At 37.8% G+C, this 27576-nt stretch overlaps 1 protein-coding gene across 2 annotated transcripts; it reads right to left on the reverse strand.

Annotated features, from left to right (window-relative positions):
- Positions 1-1800: 1800 nt before the first annotated feature.
- chd2 (chromodomain helicase DNA binding protein 2) lies at positions 1801-26933 on the reverse strand. 2 transcript variants are annotated; one of them, XM_062421613.1, is made up of 42 exons: positions 26593-26933; positions 25159-25217; positions 24966-25034; positions 22331-22385; positions 18851-20839; positions 15180-15417; positions 14544-14630; positions 14277-14338; positions 13660-13776; positions 13144-13326; positions 12815-12954; positions 12476-12701; positions 12286-12386; positions 12153-12194; positions 11860-12038; positions 11619-11743; positions 11297-11513; positions 11104-11193; positions 10818-11008; positions 10518-10706; positions 10244-10406; positions 9915-10067; positions 9077-9148; positions 8588-8737; positions 8343-8491; positions 8164-8260; positions 7988-8080; positions 7672-7842; positions 7330-7499; positions 7192-7233; positions 6921-7060; positions 6701-6839; positions 6429-6579; positions 5992-6114; positions 5767-5886; positions 5213-5353; positions 4960-5076; positions 4652-4830; positions 4462-4561; positions 4184-4376; positions 3837-4074; positions 1801-3754 (listed from the first exon to the last, which is right to left on the reverse strand). In XM_062421613.1, the coding sequence occupies exons 5-42, from the start codon at positions 18910-18912 to the stop codon at positions 3472-3474; spliced, it is 5433 nt and encodes a 1810-aa protein (XP_062277597.1). In that variant the 5' UTR covers positions 18913-20839; positions 22331-22385; positions 24966-25034; positions 25159-25217; positions 26593-26933; the 3' UTR covers positions 1801-3471. The 2 variants fall into 2 exon arrangements, with proteins under 2 accessions (XP_062277597.1, XP_062277598.1); XM_062421614.1 differs by lacking the exon at positions 13660-13776 and having other exon boundaries at positions 26593-26932.
- Between the last annotated feature and the right edge of the window lie 643 nt (positions 26934-27576).

Raw genomic sequence — 27576 nt, forward strand, 5'->3', positions numbered from 1 at the left:
TAATGTTGAATCTTGTGTTAATAGATGTAATTTGTATTGTGAGTTTTACAGTGTATGGTTCTACATGTGTAATGTGAGATTGTACATATGTTTTGTGAGTTGAGTTTTTAAATTGTATATTACCAGTTGTGTTTAAATGTATCACTCCAGATTTTGTACATCAGATGTTTTGGTGAATGTGAACTTTTTTTCAATTTTAAAAGGGATTTTTTCCAAAAACATGAACACCACAGAACAGAATATTTTAAAACAGTATACACACAAGGTCATCACTTTTTGCTTACTTGGTTGTAACCGAAGTGAAACATCCTGAATGCAGCCCACCTTATCTAGAAAGGGAATGTAGGAACATGTTTTGGGGTGTTCATGTTTTTGAGTTTCAAGCACTTTATGTTTTCTTTTTGATTTAGCTCTTACTTTGTTTGAAATTCTGTGTCAGACTTGTAATGGATTAAAAAAAAAGAATAAAAAAAAGAATAATAATAATAGCTGAATGGGAAATGCCAGAAAGATCAAACTGTGTTTGTATGTAAAGCAAATGTGGTGACACATGCCAGCTGTTTATAATGTAAATTATTTATTGAATAAAAGAAAATGTCTTGTTAATGAGATGCCCTCTTGTCTTATTTGCTGCTTCTGTGAGAGCATTTTTTGAAAATCACCTTTTGTGTTGAATCAATACAGTTAGCAGTGTGTGACTGCCCCCTGCTGTAAAGATGTGGTGATGAACGTGAGGAAATGTTTATATCGATCCTTTGGCCAGCATTTATATAACTTCACTTTCTTACGAAATTGTGTTAAGAATAGCCATCCTCATCTTTTACTTTTGGCACATTTTTTAATTAAAAGTAGGACTTAAAAGCTTAGTGCAAAATATGTGAATACAACTTTTAGTGAAATTAAGTATAAGACTTCTTTTTGTTGTCAAATAAGGAATATAGTGATGTTTAACCATGACGCCCTCCCTCAACCAAAGAACCAATAGTAGAATTCTAAAGGTGTCCTGTCATTGCTGCATTACATTAATTAAGATTAACCATCATTCATTGTATCTCATATTTGATGCAATATTGCAGCATGCAAGAGGAAATATTTTCCTCCTACAGTTATATTTAGAGTATTAATATAAACTATTTGGGATTTAGTTCCTAAAAATCTTAAATGAGTTAAAAGGTGCATTAACCATTTAAAGTGAGAACCATCAATTAATGCTATATAATATTTATAAACGCATTTTCTAGCCATTATTTAGATTTTTTCCATAATAAAACACACAGGGGCCAACCTCTCCCTATTTAACAATATGTAACACATAAACATTTAATAAGTGATTTATAACAGACTATAATGTAGTTTTAAGTAGTCAAGTGTTTAATATATCATCAACAACTAGGAACTCCTCCTGTAAGACGCGTAAGTGATGCTTGTATATAAATTGATAATGAATGACAATATAGTAAAACACTTGTGTGGAGAAGTTATAATTGATAAGAACTGTACCTTAATAACACTATTATATTACATATTATAAATGTACTATATATTAGAACTAGATTATAGTGTTATACACCATTTATTAACTGCTTATATAGCTAAATAAGGGGGACTTTAAGTGTTACCCAGGTGATGTCATCTATCAACATGTTTCTAAAATATTGAACATGTGTTTCCTCCGCCCATCAGCCCAGAAAATCTATTGAAAGCTTTTGAAGCAGTCATACTTGACAGAGATTACAGTGATGCAATTATGATCAATTAAATGTATTTTAATCAAGTCACCCATAAGGAATCAAACACATCTGTCGTGTAACAAAGTTTATTACATATGTCCAAACATATGTACAGCACATTTCTCATGAAGAGTGGTTTTGTCACAAATATAAATTATTTAGACTTTCTTAAAGAACATATGATACAAGAACTGTAGCTTGCTTGATGTGGAAGAAAGAGGTGCTGGCTGTTCACTGTAACAGGTTTGGCTAAGTGCCCTGGACAAAAACACACAAGATTTCTTTATATTTATATTTTCCCTCAAATCATCAACTCTGTTGGAAAACACAGAACCGCACAACAATTACCAAGATACATGGTCCCTTCACCGGTTTTCACTGAATAATACGTCAATCATTCAGAGCAATTTCCTTAAAATGTGACTGTTTAATACTACATCCTGCTTGTGTTTGACCCCAGTACTGTCCATGAACCAATACACAGTATGATAATACGCACATAAATAAGGCACAAATGGAGAGGCATAACAAACAAATGAGGGCCAGAGCAGGGCCAGATTTGGCACAGGAAGAGTGACACAAGGTAATAAACATAATCAAATGTCGTCAGCAATTTCCTGACAACCCTTCTAACAAGCTACCATCAACAGCGCAACTGTCTGTGAATATCAAAAATATTGCCAAACCATAGATAAGGAAAGAAATGTTTTAATCATGTAGTATTTTCAGAGATAATTGAGTAGTTATAGGAGGAAAAATGGGTGCAATGAATGAATCTACACTGAAGTACCGTTTTTAACCATCATAATACTGAAAGGCAAAAATAAAGGATTGTTCTAAGTCATAGTGTTATGAGCCTTTGCACATGATGTTGCAATAAATACTGCTTACAAAGCTTCCATTTCATTGGGCCTACTAATAGGAAAGTGGTTATAGTGAACAAAGATTGCAATGATTTTATCGCTACACAATTACAGAAATAATGATTATCTGTACACATGAGGAATATGAATTTGCTAAAACCTTTTTAAACTTCTGTTTCGTATGTAGAGGGAACTTACTGGCTTGATTAATCATTCGAATTTAGGCTTAGGCCATCGCATCGCATTGTGCCACCATTTAAACCTAAATGGTGATGCTCCATGATTCGGTTCAGCTACATGTTCAAGATAAACATTTTGAAGGTGCAGATGATAACACATTACACATTCTTTTGTACTGAAATCTTCTAATGACATCATTTGCATGACTTAAAGCTAAACACAAAACATAATGTCCATGTCATGGTTCCTTTGGGAATAATCCCATACATTTAGCATTCAGAAAGGCCAAAACCTTCAGGCACTTTTAGGATTGAGATCAGTCATCAGTTCATATATCCTAAATATTCCTTAGATAATAGTCCATGGGACTAAGAATCCATAAGTATTCCACTTAGTCTTATCATGATTGACTGAGCGAGTCAATTCATTTAAATAAAGATGCTCGTTTTAGTTTTTTTCCATCATGAAGATGACAAGAGGAAGCAAACTTCTTTCTTCAGGGAACAAATCTTTCACAGTCAGTCACTGTGGGAGAAAAGAGCAAAATAGTTTGGTTTTGCTGGAAAAGAGGGTGCATGTTGATTCCCTTTCCAACTGTGAGCTTATGATTGGCGAGTCCAGACTTGTCCATCAGCAGCATGTGGCTTTGACCCTGGACAAAACACCCAGATCAGTTTCTTAGCCAGCCCTGGCAGACTTTATGTTTTCCTGTTGTTCCAGTTTGGGTCTGCGGCGGCGTTCAGCTCTGCAGGCCGCTCCAGTGGTGAGCGGGAGTCCTGGGGAGACTTCTGAGCCTGCGGGGAGCGAGGGTCCAGGGTGGAAGGTTTGTCGGGGTGGAAGGGCCTGCTGTAGTGCTCTGGACCTGGTGGGCCACCTGGCCTGTGCTCTGGCATCCTCCTGAAGTCCTGAAGAGGCCCATCTCTTCCCTGGTGGTAGTTGGGACGGAATTCATCAGGACGTCTTCTTTTCGGGTCTGGATGCCTGAAATATCAATCACAGAAGTTACAACCTTATATTTCAAAACAACTACACCAAAATATATGAGCAAGTTTCATCAACTGACCTGTCGTAATAGGGTCGGTGACCCCTGTGGTCCCGGTCATTGCTGTACTGATCATATGGCCTTTTTCGAGGGGAGGTGTTGTTGCGGTAACTGCCTGAGCTGCGATAGTCTCCATGTGGACGTCGATCACCATAGTGATCCTTGTAGCGATCATACGGATGATGCCTGTCTCCCTGCCATGACTGGTTGCTGTTACCAGGGTAATTGTATTTACGGTCCCTCTGCCAGTCTCCCCTATCTGTAAAATAAATATGTACAAGATGATATTAAATAACAAAATTGTTCTGGTTAAAGAGGTTTAAGAGTGCTACCAATATATTTATAATTGTATTTATTTCCACACGTACCATCATTGCCAAAGTGCCGTTTATTAGACGCATTGTATGGTTCTCTGTGGTGTCCGTGGGGTCCCGACTGAGTCGAGTGAGATGCAGATTTAGAGGATGGCTGTGTTCCCGTGGAGTCTCGACTGGAACCAGAGGCCTCTGGTCTGAAAGGTTTTCCTCTCCCTGCAGGGTCCTCCTTCTTCTTCTGCTCCTTCTGGAAATGTCACAGATCAATTTCAGTGTTGGTAGAGACAACACTCGATAACCAGGGTGTTAAATATGAAACTCAAGCAACTTGCCTCCTCCTCATGTGATCGTTTCTTCTGTGCCATTTTGTAAAGCTTGTGAAGCTTCCTCGCACCAAACTCTGTAAACTTAGACACAAAAATCCAGAGGTTTCTGCCAAAAAAGGCACAAAATAATGATTAGCAGGGTTTAACAGCTTAGCTTCATTATTACTTCAACAAAGATCATATATAATCATCTTACCGTCGCCATGTTTTGACATGTTCGGGGTCGCTGTAGGCTTTAAGGCACTCTGTGATTCGGTCTCCAATCTTAAGTAGGCATGTGCGTGTGTGCTGGAGCTGCTCCTGGTCAGACAGGCCTTCATCTGGTTTATCCAGCTGCTTCAGGGCCTTTTTTACTGGCCTCATGCGCTCCTTACACTAGACACATACACAAAATTCTTATTATTGTATTACATATAAATTATTACGAGCACTGCTTTTTGACTCCATGGTCCTCAAATTCACACCAGACCCTGGGAAAATGTATTCTTTGAACAAGAAACTCACAATACTGAATGTCTCCTGGTCTAGTTCATCATCCTCCTTTCCTTCAATGGGAATGGGGTCAGACCCAGCTGTAATGTGAACTGGGCCTTGAGTCTTTTTCCCTTTGGCTGCTTTAGGCTTAAAGACAAAAACACAAGACATCATAATTGTGTTCAGTACACCAAATAGAAGTGCAGTGAAAAAACTAATCTGCTTTCCATCATGTGAATTTGAAACAGTATGAGCAAAGCACATGACCCCACAAGTCACAAACCTTTTCTTTTCTGGGCTTGGCGCCTTTCTTTTCTTTGTCCCCTTCCTTCTCCTTTTTAGGAGTTCCCTGTTTTTCTTTGTTCTCTTTGTTATCCTTTTTCTTTTGTCTCTTCTTGGCAGGGGACTTGTCTGTTCCATCATCCTGCTCAAACATGAGATACAACAGTGGGTCAAACACCAAAAGACAAAGTCTTCTTCGAAAGCTGAATTATACTTCTGCGTGGAGGTTACTCTATAGTTGTTGACATCTGATTTACCTGAACTAACGTGTCTATACTTTGATGTTTTTTCCTAAGAAAAAAGTTCTCAGTAACGCAACAATAGACGATAGCACATTACTTTTCCTTCTGCTCTATGTTGTCCTCTCTGGCATCAAACATTACTGACACTATAGTCATATTTTTAGGAGGACCACATCAGCTACAACGGGGCCCTGAATATAATGTACATAAAGAACCATCATATGTAAATGTAGGCGCCAGTCAACCGCAGTAGAGAAGCATAATTGAGTCTACACCTACTTATGACATGTTTCAGTGGTTTTGCTATACAGACCTTGACCTCACCCTCCTCAGACGGGTTGTCTGACAGGCGGGGGGAGGAGATGTCGTTGCCTTGCTCATCTTTGAGAATCTTGTCCTTTTTCACCCGAGGCTTCCTCTTCCTCACTTTGACCTTTAGAGGAAGAGACTGGATGAGCTACTGTATGCGGGTGGTGGGTCTCTTGGTTGAGTTCAGGAACAGTGTGGATGGGTTACTCAGTGATTAATGTCAGCATACCTCTTCTCCTGTTTTGGACAAGTCTGTGCTGTCTTGTTCTTTTTTCAGCAGCTTCAGAAGATACTCAGCTCTCGCCTGCAACTGTTTGGCTTGAGGCTTCTTGCTTGGGTCATCTGGCAGAATCTATGCAGAGGTACATAAATGTTAGCTTCATTCATATTCTGGTACACCATTTTAAAGTGCCGATTATTGTGTAAAAACATTAGAGAAATCTAACTGCATTTACAATTTGGAAAAACTTCTTGACCAAATCTTGACTTGTAAAGGTTGTTTTCAAAGTTTTCTTAATACTGCGAAAACTCAGCTTTAGTCTAAATGCTTACAATAACAGTATACATTTAAGTTGAGTGTGTGCTTATGATAATATATATGTTTTATTCCTCTTCACTAAAGAACCATGTACAACTAAGTTCTAAGTGTAGAAATAAGATATTTGCCTTTTCAGCCAGCTTAAGGTCAGGGTCTGTCTTGATCAGATCCCAGTTGCCAAAGCCGTGTTCATAGATACCAAGTAAGAGCTGAATGTCGTCCTGCAGTTCCCATTCAGTATCAAAGTGGGCTACTTTCACCCTGCATGTCAGCTTAAACCTGTTAAAAAAAAACAACAATGTCAAATTTAATCTGCAAGATGGATGCACTTTGCTGAACATCTTCTCTTGAGCACAATGCAAAGCCTGTGCTTCTCCTTAAATTTGCAGTGGTGGCTTACTTATCCCTCTCTGCAGGGTTGGAGGGCACCACTTTGTGCAGAGGCTCAAACTCCTCCTCGTGCTGTATGATGGACTTGGCGTTGACCTGCACTCCTGAGATCTTGATGTTAATTCCTCGTCGTTTCCCAGGACCTTTGGCTGGAATAATAACACACGTCATTTTCAGTTTGAGATACCACTGTATAATTGAAGATGCCTACACAACTAAAACCAACCTACCTTCAACTGGGTTCTCTTTAAGGTGTTCCTCGTGCTCCTGCACTGCAGCTACACAGCTAGTGTGAATCAGTTCCCCGAGTCTTTTCAGGTCTGCTATAGACTTGTCCACCAGCTCAGAGTCTCGGGCGATGGCTTCTAACCTGGCCACAGAAAAAAGCAATTTATTGTGTGGTGACAAGTGACAGAAAAGGAGCCAAAACAACTTAATTGCTCATTTATTACTGACCAAATAATCCAATTATTGATTGATATGATTTTCCAGTGTGCTTACCTTTCAAGTGGAGATCCAAATTTCTTGTATGCCTTAATGAACCTGTTAACGATACAATTATGAATACATTTTTAATTGTGCTCCTGAAAGGAGACCAATAAATCAAAGCAGAAGAAAAAAAACAGTGATATACTTTACCTGCGGATCTCTGCATCAGTGAAACCCTCCACATTGTTTTTGCGGGCTCGAGGTCTACCTCTCTTCTTTGGCTTCTTGTCATCGTCGCTGTCGTCTGTCTCGCTCTCGGAGCCTGACGAGCGGTGCTTCAGCTTGGAGCCCACGTCACTGTCGCTATCGTTGGCCTGAGCCTGAAAAACACAGGCACTGCACTCTTACAAATCTAATAGGTCTGATTTAATAGCTGAGAGTTTGCTTTAATGCAGATGTCGTATTTTAACGTAGAGTCCAAAAGCAATCAGTGCTGGAAAATGGGAAAACAAGATTTCATTTAGACAAATAAGTCCATAATTCTCTTCTTACCCGCTTGTTAGAGCTCCTGCTTCTGGGCAGCATGAAGATATCCATTTCCCGCTGCTTCTCTTCCTCCTCAATTTTGCGTCGCGTCTCCTCCGGGATGATATTATCCCAGTCACGCACGGACTTCTCATCAAACTCTTGGGTGCCGTCTTCCATGGAGGAGAAATTAGCCACCTGCAGCAATATGCAAAGGCAAAGCAAAGCAGAGTCTCAGAGTTTGAAAGAAAGCTGGATGCCTGACTTTCAGCTCCGGGGCTGAAAGTAGTTCTTCAGATCCTAAAAAGCAATGAAACAATACGAAAAAAAAACTTGAAGTGACCTTAAACTGAGACAGAAGTTCGTCTGTGGCACTTGAGCCCTGATCACTTTCTCTTGTTTCAGCCAACCTCAGGATCTCATCGATGTCCATCTCCTGCAGAAACAAAGACATTCTGGTTTAAACATGTAACACAAAGAGTTTTCAATGCACAGAAGATAATGTAGATACTATAATACCTGTGGTTCAGACTCCTCTCCTTCTGCCTCTTTAAAGAGCTCTTCTGCACCAAACTTGAGGATAGCAGTCAGCTCTTCTTTATTGAACGGGTTTGAACTGTAAGACAAATGCCGCAATGCTGAACATGCAGAAGTATATCAATGATCAATCAGCAAAATCAAGTTACTAAATTTCTTACTTTGTGTTTCCTGAGTTGCTGTCCAGCACAGTTCGACCGGTGGTGTCCATTCTCTGAATGACAAGATGGTCCAAAACCATCTTCTTCTTTGCCCTCTCAATGATGTCCTCCTCAACCGTTCCTTTGGTGACCAGTCGATATATATTCACCTATGAGGGGAAAGCATTGATATTGTTTTTTTATTCACTTAACAACAATCTTACAAATTATGCTGTGCCCTTATAGGGAAAGTCATCATAGATCACCTGTTTCTTTTGGCCAATCCTGTGAGCCCTGGCTTGTGCCTGAAGATCATTTTGAGGGTTCCAGTCAGAGTCAAAGATGACTACAGTGTCGGCTGAGGCCAAGTTTATCCCTAAACCTCCAGCTCTTGTGGACAACAGAAAGCAGAAGTCCTAGAAAACAGATAAAACTGTTAATACAGATCTCATCCAGCAAATATCACCAACAGCAAATATGCCTTTTATTTTGTATACCAAGAAAAAATTGGAGATCCTATACTGAGTCACTTCAGTCATTTGAATAAATGTTAATTAAAAAGTAGAAATTTTGCCCAGAGTTTGTGATATTCTAACAATCAAAAAAGTGCATTTGAGTGTGTTTGGCATTTCTTTTTTTAACTTAGATATTTTACTTACTGTGGTTGGAAAAAATATTTAGTGCCCAAAAATACAATTTCAGACTTAATTCTCTGTGATGATCAGTCAGTGGTGTAAGTTCTTTGGTATACATACCTCTGAGCCTTCTGCATTAAAGTGGTCAAGTGCTTGCTTTCGGATTTCTCCCTTTATGGAACCGTCCAGCCGCTAAAGAGGACAGAGGCAAAGAGCGACATTTAACCTCTGAAGATTTCCTGGCCGGCTGTCTGCTATACTAATCATCATCCTGCTTTACAAGCCATTGTGCGGAGTCTGCATGTTCAAGATTGATCACAACAGTCTACAAAGACTAAGTCAGCAAAAACAATCCGAGTTAAGTGACTTGCAGAAGTCCTGTGGCCTTCAGCAGAAAATAGCTTGTTGATATAAATAACAACATGAACTCTCAGTCTGGTGGAGTATGTGTTCAACAACACTGACATCCGATCCTCAGCCCGATCCCCCTCCCCCCCTCCCCCGACAACTCCAAAATCTCCCTTCATCATAAACACCAATACTAAACTGTCAGTCTAAACTCAGTTTCTGGAAACACTGTTCATACAGCTGCTTCAATTTTACAGAAAATTGATAGTGGAGCCCAGTGGGAGCATGAAAAGGGTGCTCTAAACGCATTTCTCATTTAAATTTCCATCATGTACCTCCTTTTTGCAGAAATGCCTCACAAATGTGCCCTTTAGATCTATAATAAAGTAACCCAAGCAGGAAATTGTGCACATCTCACAGAGGTATTTACTCCCAAACAACCATAATCTTGTATCAGGTGGAACAGATTTTAAGACGCTGATGCAAACCGTAGCATTGCTCGAATGACTATAAGCCAAAAACAGCGGAACCAAATGTCGCACTGACAATATGTTTTGCATGCGAGTCCTGAGTGAAAACTAAATTCAGCCCAAAATTGTGCAAATCTTACCTGGAATGGATAGCGTCTCTTGGCGAGGTATTCAGCCAGAATGTCCAACATCCTGACCATCTGGGAGAAGATAAGGACTCTGTTGCCTCTTTCTCTCAGCCTGGTTAGCAGTTTGTCCAGAAGCACCAGCTTCCCACTGCCCCTAACTAGATTCTATGACATATAAAGATACAGTGTGAACACTGAAATTCAGGAAAAATTCATTTAGGACTGAGCCCACTGTTGTGACTGTAGTGTTTTCTTCTATGTTAAGTAAACTCATATCTGTTGTAGAGCAGATTATCCTGAGGTGATGCTGGAAGCTAAAGAGGGTTCATGTGGAGATGTACCTGCAGGTGTTCCTGTGCTGTTTCAGCTTCTACATCCTCAGGCTGTTTAATGAGGAAACTATGATTGCAGCACTTTTTAAGCTCCATAACAATGTTCAGGAAGCCAGCAGAGCTGCCTCGGGTGCCTTTGGAAAGAGCTCTGTAATTCCTTGTTAAAATCCACCTGGAAATATTCGGGAACAAATTAAGTTAATGGAGAGAAAAAATGCAGCTACTGTATATTTAATAGACAGGTACAATATAAAGGTTACAAAGGACAGAAGTAATGTCATACTTGTAAAATTGTTTCTGTTGTGCAGACATGTCTACGCGGAGGATCTGCTCCACCTTGGCAGGCAGAGATTTTTCCACATCTTTCTTGACACGTCGGAGAAGGAACGGCTCAAGGACTTTGTGAAGACTCTGATAACCATTATCTGTTCCTTTCCCATGCTGATCTTCAAAATCCTCCCAGCAGACAAACCTGGTGAGCACAACAGAGATAACAAATGTCACTCATCCCTCCTTGGAATTCAAACTGACATTTCCACTGCTTTTTTTCAGTATTACATTAAAGATCTAAATCAGCACGCACTTGTCAGGCATGAGGAAGTGCAACAGTGACCAGAGCTCTTTGAGGGAGTTCTGCAGAGGAGTGCCAGTAATGAGGAGTCTGTGGTTAGACCTGAACTCCATTAATGTTTTATACAGCAGGGAGTCGTCATTCTTCAACCTGTGAGCCTCATCCACACCCAGGAATGCCCAGTTGATGTTCCCAAGCACCCCCTGGAGTAAAACATTAAGACGTTGTAAGTGATTGATTCTCCTCAGGCACATAAATATTGTGTGGTAAAAATATGAAAACAGACCACTGCACCTACCTTGTCTTTAAGTAGAATTTCATAAGTGGTTAATAGCGCATTGAAACGGATTCTTTTTGTTTGATGGTTCACCCACTCATAGTCACGGATCTATTCAACACAGAAACAGTGTGGAAGTTTATCTAACCAACTCTTGAGATACCCTCAGGTCATCAATGTACCAAAAAAATCCAAACAAACTTATTAAACTTACCGACTTCCTGCTCATGACATCACCGAGGTAGACCACTACATTCATGTTTGGCGCCCAGGTTTCAAACTCCCTCTGCCAAGAGGTGAGTGTGGAAAGAGGCACCACCAGTATGAAAGGTCCATAGAGCTGATGCTGTTGGAACAGGTAAGACAAGAAGGAGATGGTCTGGATGGTCTTTCCCAGTCCCATCTCATCGGCGAGGATAACACTATTGCACCTGAGGAGAAGGAAGAGGACAAAATGATTGCTGAACCTTTCTTACAGTTATTTTTAAATGAGATGACCAAAACCACACAAAGTAATATACTTATTTACACCGTACCTGCACCACGAGTGAGCCAACCAGTTCAACCCATCCAGCTGATAATCTCTCAGCTGTAGAGTCTCATCTCCAATATATGATGGTTGTTTTTTCAGTGGAACAAATCTTGGCCTTTGCTTTAACACCTGAGATCACAGTACGACACAAATGTCTTTAATTATAAACCACAAATAGAATCTTGTTTAATTTCAATTTAAGATAATAAACTGGAGATGTGAGCATGTGAGTTCATTCTGATTACCTTGCAGTCTTTAGAGGGGACGGTTTTGCTGGAGTTTCGGTTTGTGAAGTGATCTATACAGTGCTGAAACTTCTTTGAAACCAACGCTCCATCTTCCCAGCTGCACTCTGAATAAGGTAAGCCCATCCACTTGCATAGATATTCAGGCTCATTGGAGGACGATGTCTTGTGACTATGTGCTGCAAGTTTTAAAGACAGACACATCTCTTGATTGTTGTGTAAAATATACAAGCCAACAGCACCATTAAAAGCAGGATGTTCCAGTAATGTGAACATTTAGAAACAGGACTTACAGGGGAAGTCAGAGGATCCTGGTGTCTTTCCTGTTTTTGTTGCTGTTGATGATAGAATTCATTTCAGGATAAATTAAATAATCTGTTGCACATATTAATCTGAAATCTGCAGCGTTAGTATAAACACTCTTACCAATGATACGCTCCACAAACTGGAACTGTTTATTCAAGTCAGCATGGAGCTCCTGTTGGCAGTTATGAAATTCAACATCCTCAGGGGACGCCCTCCTCAACCTACAAACACAACCACAATGAACTCTGACAATTCTTGAAAAGACATACCGTTTCAATTGAATGTTTGCTCTAAAAGTAAGGATTTTCACCATGAATTGAGCTCATCGTTTTTCTTTTTGAAGTTGTCCAGCTTCTTTAGTCCCTTGACCTTTTGCTGTGTCAGAGAGTCCATGCTCTCCCATGTGATGTGGATGTAAGACCAGCCCTTCCACTTGATCAGATAATGAGCTTCCCCCTCATCATTCTCGGGGTCGAAGCCTTCACATGGGTCCCCATTTTCCTCCATAGCATAGACAGTTGTGGACGCCCCCGTGGCTAGAACAGCGAAACAATTAGTAAAACATATTTTAGACTGCATACATTTCATTACTAACCGTGATAAAAGGTTTATTATTCTCTATGGTGAGAGACAAATTAAAATGCATCACCTCCTTTTTTGCCTATCCTAGCGTCCATCACTTTCTCTATGGTCTCGCTGTCATCGTCCTGCTGCTCGTCACATGCGTCACCCGTCATTTCAATCAGGTCGTCAGAGTCTGTTTCAAAGTCATGTTGGTCTTCTTTATAACTGTAACACAACAGAAAAGAAACAGATAAGAAATAAGTATGTGAAACATCTTACAGTGGGACTTGTCAGTTTAAAATACCAAATAAGTAATTAAACAACAAGGTTTCAGTCATAACTGTGAGGTAAAAGTACCAAAAATGCATCAAAATATCAAGGAAGAAAAAAAACACTTTGGGTTCAGAAAGGCACCTTTTGACTTTTGTTGCACCCCTTCTTCGCGTCTGTCTCTTTGGAGTGTCTTCCTCATCCTCATCCTCATCATCATCGTTGTCCTCATCATCATCATCATCCTCAGCGGACGACTCTTGTTTCCTGGACTTCCTTCCTTTTTGAGACAGTTGCTTTTTGCTTGTTGATGATTTGGTCTGAGGTCTGTAAAACATTAAGTTAAGCCAAGAAACAGGCAGACTGCTTAACGATAATGGAATAAACTCCTGGTTCATTTTCACAAACCCAATCACCTGACTGCAGCTGACGGCCAGCTGTGTTTTTTAGGATTAAAAAATTATATTTGTATCATGTTTTATTATTAGATTGAATTTCAAATTTCAGACTGTACAACATCTGGCTGCCGCATTCAGATATTAAACTTAAAACCAAAGAAAAGGATAAATATGCACTTAAACAACTGATCACACAATATGGAATGAATTGGAGATGACCAGTGGGTAGCTGTCTGATGGCCAGGCCTCGCTTCTCTCTTACCTTCTAGCAGGAAGTCGTCTGGATCTAACTTTTTTCTCTTCCTGCTCACTGTCTGCACTGTCGGAATCCTCCTCCTCCTCCTCTTCATCATTTGAGTCATCATCTTTCCAGATATTTCTTACAACAAAGAAATGCCACAAGTTCACCCTCAAGGCCCATCACTGCTATTTTCACCATTTTTTTCCACAGTACTGGCCATAGGGTGTTCAACACAACCCAATTTGATCAGGGATAAGCCGCCGATCTGACCGATCAAATTTGATGTAAATGCATAAAATCACCTGGCTGGCTGAAACTAACTGAGCCCATAGCCAATTTGGAGCAAACAGATACCCATTTACAAATAAGCATAAATGATAAGAATCACAATATGATTACAGACTGGCAGCACAATGACACAAACGGACATGAACTCTGACGAAGTATTGTATGGGTCACATCTTCAATAACAAAAAAGTCTTGCTAACAGAGGAGTTCAGTGTCTCAACATGGCATCATTCAAAAAGTTTTTTTTAAATACGGTGCTGTACGGTCAAATTATACATGAAATGTATTTATTTATGAAAACAATAAAATAGTAATTGAATCACCCGAATGATTGCAACCTTAATACTTACTCTTTCTTTTTAGAACGTGATGTTTTCCTCTTGGGACTTTCACCCTCAGAGTCACTGCTGCCCTGTAAATACAGTGGCACAGCACACACACATTTCAGGAGCAGCTCCTTCCCTGTGTGAAAGGTGACTATGACACTTCTACATAATGTCCACTAGATGGCAGCAATTGCTTGTATTTTAAACCATTACCATATACCATGTGTCTGTATTGTTTTACTCCTCTTGTTCAAGCTATTTAATTTAAACTTTTGTTATTTATCTGCATACCTCAGCTCCTATGTTTAAGCGAGCCGGCTCTTGTCTGCTGCGATTTGACCTCCTGACTCCATACACATCTGGATGTTCTTCCCACATCTGTAATCAGAGGACATCTGCTGTCAGATAACCACTGACTTTCTGCAACACTACACAAATAACATTATTAACACAAGTTAATACTACACAATAATAATGTACTTTACAGTGCTGTACTAACAGTAATGTATACAGTATATATGCCAACTGACTTCAATCAAACTGTAACTTTGAAAATGCCACTGCTAAATACATTTCCCACTGAGAAAGATTATTTTATTTTTACAGTGGAGTATGTATACCTTCTTTTTTTTTTTAAATTATTATTAATGCTACATACTTAAAACCTGATGAGCATCAGTGTGTAGTAAGGAATTAGGACAGTTACACACAAAAACAGTTGAGAGTGGCTTAAGTAAACCTTGCATAACTAAGGAAGCAACTACTTAGTGAACCGCAAGTTAAGGCTTCATAATCAGGTTTAGAGTCCGATTACACAAAGTCAATTAAGCCCTCATTATAAGAGGACAGGAACCTTAAATCTGCTTCAGAAATAGTACGTCACCACAAACAATCTAGCTGCCTCTCTAAAAATTCAGTGGCCTTTACCTTCTTCACATCTGCCAGACGTTCCTTCTTTCTAACTGGCTTGTCTTTGACCTCTGCTGCCGTCTGCTGTGATTTGGACTCTGCAGACTCGCTCTCTGACTCTGAATGACTCTCTGACTCTGAGGAGCTGTGTGACTCGGAGTTGTGGGATCTCCTCCTCCTCTCGCTGCCGTGCTCGCTCTCTGACTGACTCCCCGACTCCGATGCTGAGCGGTTGGATTCTTCTGAGGCTGAATTGCTACAGGAACAAGAACATGTTCATTCTTTCCACGTTGCAGTGCATTCGCTGAACTACTGCTTCAGTATTTCTGTACACTCAGCAACAACACTGTGAGATGCGAGTTCAGGCAATGAAGGCAACAATTGGAAAATGTCTTAAAATTGACTTTCACTAGGGAACAGGAAGAGTGTGATGGCATAAGTCTTATAATTATCTCATTCTTTCTAAAGGCACACAAATCCTCTTACAGTAATTGTAAAGCATTCATCCCCTCCCTCATACAGCTGCAATAGCAACTTAAAACTGACCTAACTGAAATTTCACAAGGCAGTATAACAGTAATATAATCAGAAAATACTACAATAACTAATTTATTCTAGGAAAAAACATTTAAAGTGTCATTACTCCCACTTAGGCATGTCAATTAAAATTAAGCAATGTTTATTGCCATTTCTTAACAAAATTTTGATTTCTTGTCAGATCGTTTCATTTGGAGGATTTATTGAGGCATGAAAAGGTGAAAAAGAATTGCTAAAGAAAGGATAAATATTAAGGTACAGTAAGGTATGGCATCTTTATTGATCCCGCTAAGAAGAAATTCAAAAGTTACACAACAGTAGCCGCATAAGGATCAAAGTGATAAAAATAAATAACATAAAATGAAATCAAATACTATATACAATAAACAATCTGTGTAAATAATGTACAATTATATACATTTGCAATGTGCATAAATTCCTGATACAATTTTTTGAAACAGAAATGTTATTTATCCTTTCAAAATCATCCCGTGGCTTCTTCCCATTTGATGTCATGACCTCCACCGGCAATTCATGTAATTTATTCAGACAAATGTCATACGGCTTAGTGTCACAGCAAACAAGAAGCTTCACGTTTCAAAAGCCCTTGAGAATTACATTGTATGTACTGTAATGAATTTTAAAATGTATGTCTGTATATAAACACAATTAAACTCACTTTAAACTGAGGGTGAAAAAGGGATAAAATATCTTGCTTGGCATGTTGACCTGTCTTGTCTGCTTTCTGTGCCAGCAGTACCTCATACCTTGGACACATGGGGGCACTGTAACCCATTCAAAAAACAATCCCTGCAATCAAAGCCTCATGGATAAAAAACAATATAATATAAGTGTGTTTATGCCTTTCAAAAAGGTTAAGATTTGCAAACAGCCTTGTTTTTAATGTCTATAGTGGGTGTTTTTTAAAGTGTGAAAAGATTTATATTTATAATGCTAAATGTGTTACGAATAACCATTTCTATAGTCTCTAATACACAAATAATACTGAAAGGGCTCCTGAATGAAATCATTTTTATAATTTTTAATAATAATTTCATTGTAAGTGATGGTACAATAATGATACAACTGTTAACAGAAAGCACAGTCTGTCCCTTGTGCTCCTTCAATAACCAAACTCGGAAGTGCATGGCTCCTTCCGCTTTAAGTGAGGTCAGAAGTGGGCGGGACAACGACACAATCTCAAATTACTATTGGGTGATGTGTTGCTAGGTGGAAATGTAGCCTATAGGAGCACAGCATTCAGGCTTTCCAGTGTCTAAACTCTTCCTGTTCCTCCTCCATGTAGCAGACTTTTAAATACAGATAAGTGAGCAAAGCTGGGCAGGCAAAGCAAGGGCCATTTTGAGACTCAGGAGAACATGTATACACACTGCTTCAGTGAGACATTATGTTACACAGAGTCACCAGATTTTCTGTTACTGGCTTGCAGCTCTGCATGCTCACAATGTTCATTGGTCAAAGTGACAAAGTTGGCCTAATGTCAAGAAGAGGGGATATTTCACTTCCAGCTCAAACACTAAAATGGCTGCCACAAGATCACACACACCAAAAACTACAAGTGTGATGTAACCTGCTGCAGTGTACACTCAGTACAATGCTTTAAGGGTTATGACCTGCTTTTAACATCCAAACTTGTGTCTTTAGCTAAAACCACAACAGTCTATTGAGGTCAGGCAGCAAATCTAAGTATTGATATAGTAAATACAAACCAACATCTATTTTATTAAATAATGGCTAGTCTCTTTGTGTAGTTTCAGTATTCCTGACAACATGCAAATGATTTGATATTAGTTTTTCAAAACATCTTTATTGATCAAAATAGAACGATGTTTCCACTCCTTTTCATAAGATTAAGATACCTGTGGAGGATAAATACACATATGTAAATATTCACCATCTTTATAATAAAGAGACAATTCTGTAAAAAAAATAAAAAATAAAATAAAATAAGTCACCATATTAAAAGTGACAGGCCTTTCAATATGATCTACTTGACAAGAAATGCAATAATATAAAATACCCAGATTTAAAAAGAAAATAACATTGTTTTGCTGTAACATTCACAAGTGTCAGACACACAATTTACACATTAATCTTCACATGGCTTCATATTAATAAAGACAAGAAGTGCCTTTTAAACTAAATGATACTTTAAAGTCACATATAAATGTATGTGATTGGGTCCCATCAATGGATAAAATATCTTGCTTGGTAAGTGAAAGAAATAATTATGTAATTATATTTATAAACAATCAGCATGTTTCAGAAGACAAATGTTTGTATTGAAACTGTACACTCACATAAGACCCATAGAACCAAAAGTAAAAATAACCCTCCCCTGGAAACAAATATAGAAAGCTATAGGTTAAAAATGTGTAACATGATCATGTAGACACTGACATAACTTCACAACCAATGTTGAGTGAAGTTGTTTTAGGTTTTTCCATGTATCTAAAATAAGACAAAATAACGTAGAAGTCATTAACATTATTAAGAAGTAAGGCTTCTAATAGCAGAAATAACTATGCATGACAAAACTTGAATTTCTTAAAATTGTATAACTTGGTCAAAACTTTAAGTAAAGATTCAGATTGTTTTAAAGTAGGCAGAAAATAAAAACTGTAGCTACAGGCAAATATATTTAAGCTTAAACATACTGCACAGTATGTTACATATAACTCATACAAAATAGTGGAAATGTTTCAGACCATATGGAACACCAAAGCAATACATTGTTTTGAAATAAATAAAAACCAAACAACAACGTTGATAAAAATGGTGCAATGCAGTACCAACTAGTAAGACAAGGTCACATTTCATTATAGCGATAGGAGACGTTTGTGGCAAAACATCTGCAATATAATACAGGACAAATAAGTTTTCCTTGGGTCTAACACATACATCTTGTGGACAATGATGTCTTAACAGAGGCCTGAAACCTCGGTATTGAGTGTAAGAAATGGTAGGAAAAATCAGGGTGTGGCTATTAAACAATAGCAAGGTCATTCATGACAGTGGTGCACTTCATCAAAACCACGTCGCCAATGTATACACAGGTGATCAACCATGCTTGACAAGGTAAACAATCAAACCAGATATGAAAAGGGTAAAAAGAAGTATTCGGATCATACCTTGATGCATTGCTTTGGGCCGAGCCTTCATCCTCTTGTTTTTTACTTTTAGTCTTCATCATCGTAGTATCCTGAAAAATCTTTTTGGATAGGATGATCTTTTGTCCAGGTATTTACTGTCAAAAAGTTGGAGGAAGCATGAACTATCATACAAGTCCCACAAGATTGCCTTTGCTCAGGTGGCAGTTCAATCCCAGGCGGTGCGACACGAGAAGAGAAAAAGCCAATAAATCGAGAAATTTGAGGCTCATTATTTATCGCTTATTTAAAATTACAGCAAACAGCAAATGACAGGTGCTGTTACAGTTAGTGAAATATTCAACGTATGTCTTTCAATATAGTCCACGGATCAAGCCGCATGCAATTAATTGTAACTGCGTCATCAGATGAAGGTTTGGAAAAATAAGATTTAAGCGTGAGAAAATCAGTAATTTAGGCACTACACAATGTAAACATACCAATTCAATGTGGAGAAAGGTGGTAGCCTATAAACCGACTATTAGATTCGCTGTATCAGAGTTTAAATAACTATCCGACTCGGGTAAAAAAAAAAAAAAAAAGGCAAACTAAAAATAATAACTTAAGTAATAATTTACAAAATAAGGGAGTCTTGTTTTAAAAAAAAATGTTGTAGGCCTTCTCTGTCTTCATGTACTGTCACAGACTCAGAGCGACAGAGGCGAGCAGCACACTAAAAATGGAGGCGCGCCATGGCTGCCAGAGCCCAGTATGGAAAACAACGACAAGCACTCCCCCAGCACAGACGGCTCCAACGACTCGAATAAACAGTCCAAAAAACACACGAAACGCTTAAATTCCCGTTAAAACACCGATCGTATGACTAGAGCCATAACTTATGAGCAAAAAGAAGCGGTTTCGGCCGAAAATCAGGCAAGAAAAACGGTCTGACGAAAGCCCATGGCACCCTTCCTAAGGCTCAGCCGCCATCTAGAGCTCCTTCCTAGCTCTGAAAGCTTTGCCTTTGATTGACGTTATTTCCATTTACCCCACACTCAGGTGATGTTTAAGTCCCTCCCCTTTTATTATGTTTAAATTTTGCTTTTATATAAACTCACATGTTTTCAGCCTGTATAAAATAAGCCTTCAAAGTGACACCTTTCTTCTTACTTCATTTAGGTAAGAAGAATTACAGAGAGGCTGTAAAAGAATATAATTTTTTGCAGCAATTGCATCACTTCCTGCTCAGACAGGAAGAAGGACAACCAGGAGCCATTTTAGAGAGCCCTTGGAAACCATTTCTGTTCACACCAAATCCCATTTTTACTATTTGTAATGCCGTCTTCCCAAATAAGTGTTGTCAACTGTTTTTAATTGACGGAGACAGGATTTAGTAGGAATAATAGGAGCAAAAAGGGTGCAGATTTATCAATTATTTTTCCTTTTATCTTGTCAATCGAGGGGCTAATTTCATTTACAGGAAACTGGAATATGAAAGCATTACTTTAGCAGACTCGTCAACCAAGTTCGGAGTTTAAGCATTGACACTGGCTTTTAAATTATACTGGCAAATCGTGATGATAAGTGAGAGAAAATCATTGCTAACGAAACTAATTTGTTGAATAGATTAACTAATATTAAAACCAACTGCCGAGCTCAGAAGACTTCAACGTTAACAAAACATTGCGCAAGTATCCATTTGTAATTTCCATGTTCACAGCTAATGAAACAAAGTCAAGAAAAAAATACGAGGACATACACTTTATTTAAAAACAACATTTGAATATCAAATGTACAAAGGCTGATTTTCTTTCCCAAAAACAACAGTGTAATTTTTTTAACGAGTCCACTACACAGCCAGCAACGGTGTTCCAGTGTCCATGTTGTCGTAAAAAGTAAAAATCCAAAAAGTGAAAATCCAGTCAGAAAAAAGGTTTCATCTTGTCAAAGTTTGGCTAACCGCCAAATCACTTGCCATCTTCACGTTAAACAACGCTGTCTCCACTTCAGCAATATCCAGTTGAATGGGGTCTTGATAGGATAAAAAAAGAAGGAAAAGTTGTAAGCCCACAGTGCAACTGAAATGAGTAATGATTCACTGTCCAGCAGTTAAAGAAGGCATGCTAAACTGCACTACAATTAATACAGATAATAAGTTACATACGTAGCTAGCTTTCCGTTGCGTTAGCTAGCACTGCGAAAGTGCATGTGCCATTCTGAAATATGAGCATTTATAAGAATACACTTGTTTTAAAAAAGTATTAAAATGTTAAGAAATCCACTATTCCCATAAATTGTACCTAGAATCCAGCATATCGACCTGACATGTAGAACACAAGCTACAGATTTGGACAAGTCTACAATCATGCTTCATAACTTCTTCCTTTTAGGATCAAAGCTGTTGAAATACTCTCGTACAGCCAAATTTTAACTTGTAAAAATTCCAGTGAGACACAACTTTTTAGTAATCAAATGATATAAATAGATTTGACAGAAGCTCCCACACAGGAATTGTTCGCATTAGGAGCCAGGAAAGCAAAAAGCTATACTAGCAATGTAAGTTTTGTCAAATGTTTGTAGACCAATTAATTGCTATGCTGTTTGGTTGGTTCGAAATTATCAGCAAAATGAAGTCTGTAAGATGTTAATAAATGCTCCAATAACTCACAACAAAAAATTCAATGACTGTCCACCAGGGGTATGACAAGTTAGGAGTTTGCCTAAGTCTAAGTCATGTCATGTGATATGTGTAAAACTTCATTACGCAACAACGAGGACGTTTAAACTAATGATGGTCAAAACATCAAAACACTGAAATATGAGCAAACACTGCTTAAATGTCAATTAAGATACATTTCCTGGTTTGACAAAAACATTATCAGGTACCAAAGCCAAGGCACGACTGATCAACAGATGGAAAACACAATAGCATCCAAAAACTCTAAAGCAACCCTTCAAACAATGCAAATGTTCATACACCCACTGGTAAAATTCAGAAAAGTCCCTCATAGCTCTTGAAGTGTTAAAATACCACAGTGAAATAAAATAAAACATTTGCATGGTATTGGTAGTGTTTTATCATGTTTTCAACTTTAAGGCCAAAAACTGAAAGAATTGAGAATACTTCTTGAAGAAGTGTGGCTATGTTGAGGCAATACTGCCAATGTCCACCTAACGTCACAGTAAATACATCTTATTTTCTAAATAGTGAGCATGTACACAATGTGAAAATTCTTGCACATGCACTACCATCTAGTTACATTAACAAACTTGCCCTTTTAACAGCGCTTCTGTTTATGTTTTCTACCTGCTAACATCTGTCTTTTGCTAGCCTTAAAAACTTAAAAGTGAATAGCATCAATGTAAATGTGGGCGGTCTGCTTAAAATAGAAGTGAGGAGGGCTCAACCTCTTTGGAAATCTAAATGAGTTCAATTGAACACTGAGCTTTTGAAAAGTTACATTTACAACTCATCACATTTTGATTAAATAATCTGGTCAAACATGGAGAAAAAAAACTTACAGAGCTGTCTTCTTTTTTTCAAAATTCGAAGCCTTCACACCAGTCCATGTCTCTGCTGTGGGAGAGATAAGGAGAACAATGAATGATATCATATAGTAAGATACAGATCAGATACACTCAGACATTGAAAACAAGTGGCTGGCATTAACATGTTTGACCCTTCTTCTGTTTTAAAAGGTAAACTGCAGCAGAGTATGATGATTAATATGATGAACTACTTTTTTCAGCTATGAAACCATTTGAATGTGATGATTTATTAACACAAGACACACAATTTTCTCTGACATGCAGAGTAATACCTTTTGATTAATAAAAATGTCTATACATATGCTATTCACTGATAAAGCTGGAAATTGTTTGACAAAATTATGTTAAGCCTAAGTCTAGCTCTCATGTTTGCATCATTAAATATTTTGAGACTAGAAAAGGTTTCCAAGTTTTGTTGTTGTTTTTTTTCTATTTGGAACCTATTTTTCCCCATTTGTAATAGAGTTATAAAAGCCTGAGTAACATGCACCTTGTCATATTTTACTTAATTACAGCAATATTCCCAATCACAGCTACTAACAACATATTGTTAGAACATAACAGCAGAATATAACGGTTCTGCTGATTAATTCAACATTCTGTAGTTAAATGCATTCTACAGGGATTTACTAGGTATGAAAAGCCAAATAAAGCAATTGATGGTTATTATTGTTTCACTGATGGGAATTTGACAAGGTATTTTAATTGATTACATGTCTTATTACAACCTCAACGACTCTGAGGGGTTTTGGAAAATAGACTTCAGATGTAGTTCTGATGTGCAGATGCAACTAAAACACACGTCACTGTGTACGTTTCACACTGGGGTGTGGTGTATTTCTTGGGGAACAACTACATCTCAGAGTTGTCATATAGCCAAATTAAATTAAAAATAATTTTATATTGCTAACTGTAGGATTCTGCCTTTAGGTTCTTTTGAGGGGATTTCTCACTGTAGGCTCTTTGTACAAAGTACATTTGAAGAGGGAAACCAAAGAAAAAAGCTTTTCTGTGTTCAGATTGATTTAGTTGAGTAGTGCCTATGGAAAATATACAATGCTTTTATACATTATAAAAAAATTGATTTTCTCTTATGACACATGAACTGTGAAGTAGTGTAAATGCTTTGGAGATGCAAAATGGCTACATTATTAGCTATACATATTGATCACAAATAGGTTAACCGTTATTGTTCCAAACATTCCACATTAGTGCATCTCTGAATTTAAAAAAGGCTTTTCTAATATTTACTGCAAACGCATTTTTGACAGCAAATAATAGCACAGCTGCCAATAAAGGCAGAGAGTGATCATATTATTCACGTTTATTCGCTGACATTTGGGGGTTCTCAAGAGATTTGTTGTTTTTGGGTGTTAGAAATCTAAAGTAGTGGCATGAGTAAATAATCAACAAGACTGTTGTCATGCCATCTACATACCACAATTTGCATTTGTTGAGTGCTGTATGACCAGATTAGCATACAGTATTTAAACATATTTTTAAACTACTGACAGATTTATGACGCATTATGTGCTAAGGATATACACAGCGTGAATCAGAGTCATGTTTAACATTATCCATGCCAGCTGAGATTACGAGATTTAGTTCAACTCCTTATTTTGAGTACAACTCTAAAGTGGAGATGTAACACTCAAGTAAGCAGTGAAATGGTAAAGCAATCCGAAATATTTGATTACGAAACGCAACCAATCACATCACATGATACACCAACTTCAGGCAGGGGTATATTAAGTTGGAAGGTGATGTGCTACTTCCTATACAACAACTTGGTCAGTTTCTTTACTGAATATGGAAAATAAAGCAAAATCTAACGCGTCCTTTGGGTTCTCACACACACTAAATTCATTTATTGTCTTATTCATTGTTTTAAAGCTGATGTGAATGTAATGTGATAACTGTCACTATGTGATTTTCTTAAATGGGGCAGGGTTACGTTTAGAAGAATAATCACTAAGACTGTGTATTGTGGGCTAGCTAGCTAGTCAGATGTCCAACACGAACATAAGACAGATCTGACTCATTTGATTTTTGTTGACCTTATGTTTATTACAGTTGTATTAAGGAATCTTATGAATTGATTACTTGCGTTAAGGATGAAATTAAATATTAATCGCACTAAATACGCAAGAAAAGACGGCGCTGCAAGCAATCAATCGATGAAGACAACGACGGGTTGTCTCAAGATTTAAAAATAAATAAATAAATCACATTTCAGCAGTATGCTAGGTTGTTTAAATTTAAAACCACTTAAGGGTTTAAATAATCTGAATTTCACATGAATTTAATTTACAACTGACCACAAAATTAAGTCAAGGAAATGATTGAAAATTCATCATGAAATGCCAGTCCGACTTTACGTAATTAATCACTTTGCTATTATTCGTAATGGACGTTTACATTGTCACTGCATCACTAAGGGGCAGAACAGTTTAAAGTAAAAGCGGGAATATGCATGTTGCCCATTCTTTTTATTCAATTTGTATGCTTAGTTCAAACTATGATTTGACAGATTTGAAGAGTTCAATGCACATATTACATGCAAGGAATCTTCCAAAGGTATTTAATCTATTTTTAAAATAATACTTACAAATCGACTTTGCAGTGCACGTCGCCCAAATCCTTCAATTCACGACTCCATGTTGGCTTAATGGCAACCCTTTAAAACAGGAAAATTGATGCTCAGAGAGGAAATGTGACAACAGCACACCCTACTGGCTACGTGTATATGGCAGTAAATACAAAGACGCTACTGCAGCCTGGACGGGTTAAAAATAACATACCATTTTGCTCGGATCAGATGATCTCCTTTCTTCTTTAGTGTAAAACATCAAGGGAATCCCTGTAGAATACAAAACGTGATTATTAACATTTGTAGTCAAACTAAACAAAATCAGACTTACCTAAACTGTTTGTTTTTCTTTTAAATGTTTTTTTATGCGTCAAATGTAATTAACATATTAAGAAAATCATAAAGAAATGGGTGCATATTTTGACGGGAAAATGTTATGTATTTGCTAATCTTGGTGGCTCAAAAAAAGTCCTTAACATTAATATCCTATTGGGAATAGCTCAGTGAGGGCATTGTGTATTGTGCAGTGTGGTACTAATCCTTTGGATTTATCAATATATAGTTAAAGATTCAAATATACTTTAGAAAAGATTGTATATCGTCTTTTTTTCATATGGGTAGTATTTGTTTTCACAAGTGGATAAATCCATACCTCATCCAGGAGACAGTGATATTAAGATGATTTTTTTTTTTTTTTTTTACATAGTTTTAATACAGTACTTTGTGTTTCTTCAAATTCACATACTTATGTTCATGCATTCTGGCAGAAAAAAATCTCCTTTACATGTCTTGCAGGTTTAATGTAAGATGGAAAAGCAAAACTGATGTAAATATTTAAATTACTTCTCCATTCAGTACCTCAAAGGGTTAAAAGCCAACACCCTATTTTGTATTTCGAAGTATACCTAAGTTTTTTTTTAACATATAGATCATTTTTTGACAAACAAATCAAGTGTAGCTCATGTGTAATGTCTACATTGGAAGTATTGTGACTAATTAACATATTTTGGGGCATTTTTATAACTTCCCACAATTTATTTAATCAATTATTGAATAATAAGTATTAAACATCAAACGCTTACTTAAATCTTGTTAGAGACTACATTGGTACACTCTGTGGTAGAATACTGTGTGAAATGTGTCGAATTTTTAGATATTTATTCAATTTGCAATTCGAGGAAACCCTTAAAAAACGAATATAGTGAAAATTAACAAAATTACACTGACGCTTGTTATGTTGTTGTCACTCAGTCTCAATACAGCATTTAAAAAAAACGAAACATTCGCTTATTTTTGTGGTTTTTGTCAACCAAATTCAGACAAGGGCATTTGCCCTTTCAAGGACAAAGCAAATTTTAAATGCGTAGGTTGAAATAACTCCAAACAGGTCGAGCACAAATGTGCTTGTCCAAATGTGAACGAAGTTAACTCGATACAGGGTTGAGCAAACATGCAAATTCAATCTTCTAAAACAATATTTTGAGCAATGTACACTCTCTAGAAGGTTTTCTTTATTGTTCGCTAACAACACGCCATGGCCATTTTTACAACACTGCGTCTGACTGTCGTTCTTTCCACCATATTGCCGTCCACCACTAGTTTGTATTTTACAGCTATTAATGTATGATTGCTCTTAAGTTCTTACCCATGTCCAAGGCCGTGGCTATCCCCCGTCATCTGCCGCGGTTGGTGGCGTATTTTTTGGCGTTTTTCGTCGATTTGCTGGGTGTTTCGGCCGCATCGTTCCGCTCTTTCTCCTCTCCGTCCTCGACGCCTTGCTCCTCTGCTGTGCGTGTCCTCCTCTCTGCCTCTCCCTGAGCTGATATTCTTCAGCGGCTCTGCCCACTTTCCTCTCAACGTAAGCCAAACTCCACTTCCTCTCCAGCCTCGTCAAGCTAGCAATAGTTAGCAATCTGAAACCCGCTTAAACTCCCATTTACTCAGTCAAAACACATAGCAATAAAGTTGGAAACATTTTTCTAAACAACCAAAATAATTATATGGCGCTTATTGCTACTAACACACGGCCACACATGACACTTAGCAGTAAATCAGTCAAATCAAGCTAAACAGTTTTTACCACTCACTCATACAGAAACAACCTTTATATTTTTAAAGATAATTTTATGAAGACAAATGTGGCATAGTGGCACAATGTTACTGTAAATGTGTGAAGATAGGCTTGAAAAATACAATTACTCTTTGCACCAGTGTGTGTACTTCCATGCTTCCCTTTTTACAACAGACCATATAGACTATATTTTTGAATATTTGGTGTGAAATAACACAGGCCTCCCATGACCCTGTTACTCTGAGGGTCTTGTAAGGGTGAATGTGATACAGAAATGATAATACACCAGCAATAACATGTTTATTCCCTGTTTTTTGTGCAACATAGTTCAGACTTCTTGATATAGATGTAGGCTTTCTGATAACCACCATTTATGATGAAGGAGTAATTGAGACAATGCCCCACTCTCTGGAGTCTTTTTGGAGAAATACATGCACCACACTTAAGGAACATCTGTTTTGAATGTACTTATTTTCAACTAAAAGTTAATTTGTACTTATATTTCTAGTGTAAGTGGGATTGAAAAGCTGCTTTAAGAGTAAGGCCTATTATAAAAAC

Source organism: Scomber scombrus, chromosome 6 (assembly GCF_963691925.1).
Source record: "Scomber scombrus chromosome 6, fScoSco1.1, whole genome shotgun sequence".
NCBI classification, from domain to species: Eukaryota; Metazoa; Chordata; class Actinopteri; order Scombriformes; family Scombridae; genus Scomber; species Scomber scombrus.

What these genes read in the sequence shown, in the direction of transcription:
- chd2 (XM_062421613.1), bottom strand. Translation starts at nt 18,912, where the DNA reads ATGATGAAGACTAAAAGTAAAAAACAAGAGGATGAAGGCTCGGCCCAA. An exon ending in AACGATGAGCTCAATTCATG is followed by an intron (nt 12,387 to 12,475) that starts GTGAAAATCCTT and finishes TTGTGTTTGTAG; the next exon opens with GTTGAGGAGGGCGTCCCCTG. An exon ending in GGATTGGCCAAAAGAAACAG is followed by an intron (nt 8,492 to 8,587) that starts GTGATCTATGAT and finishes TTCCCCTCATAG; the next exon opens with GTGAATATATATCGACTGGT.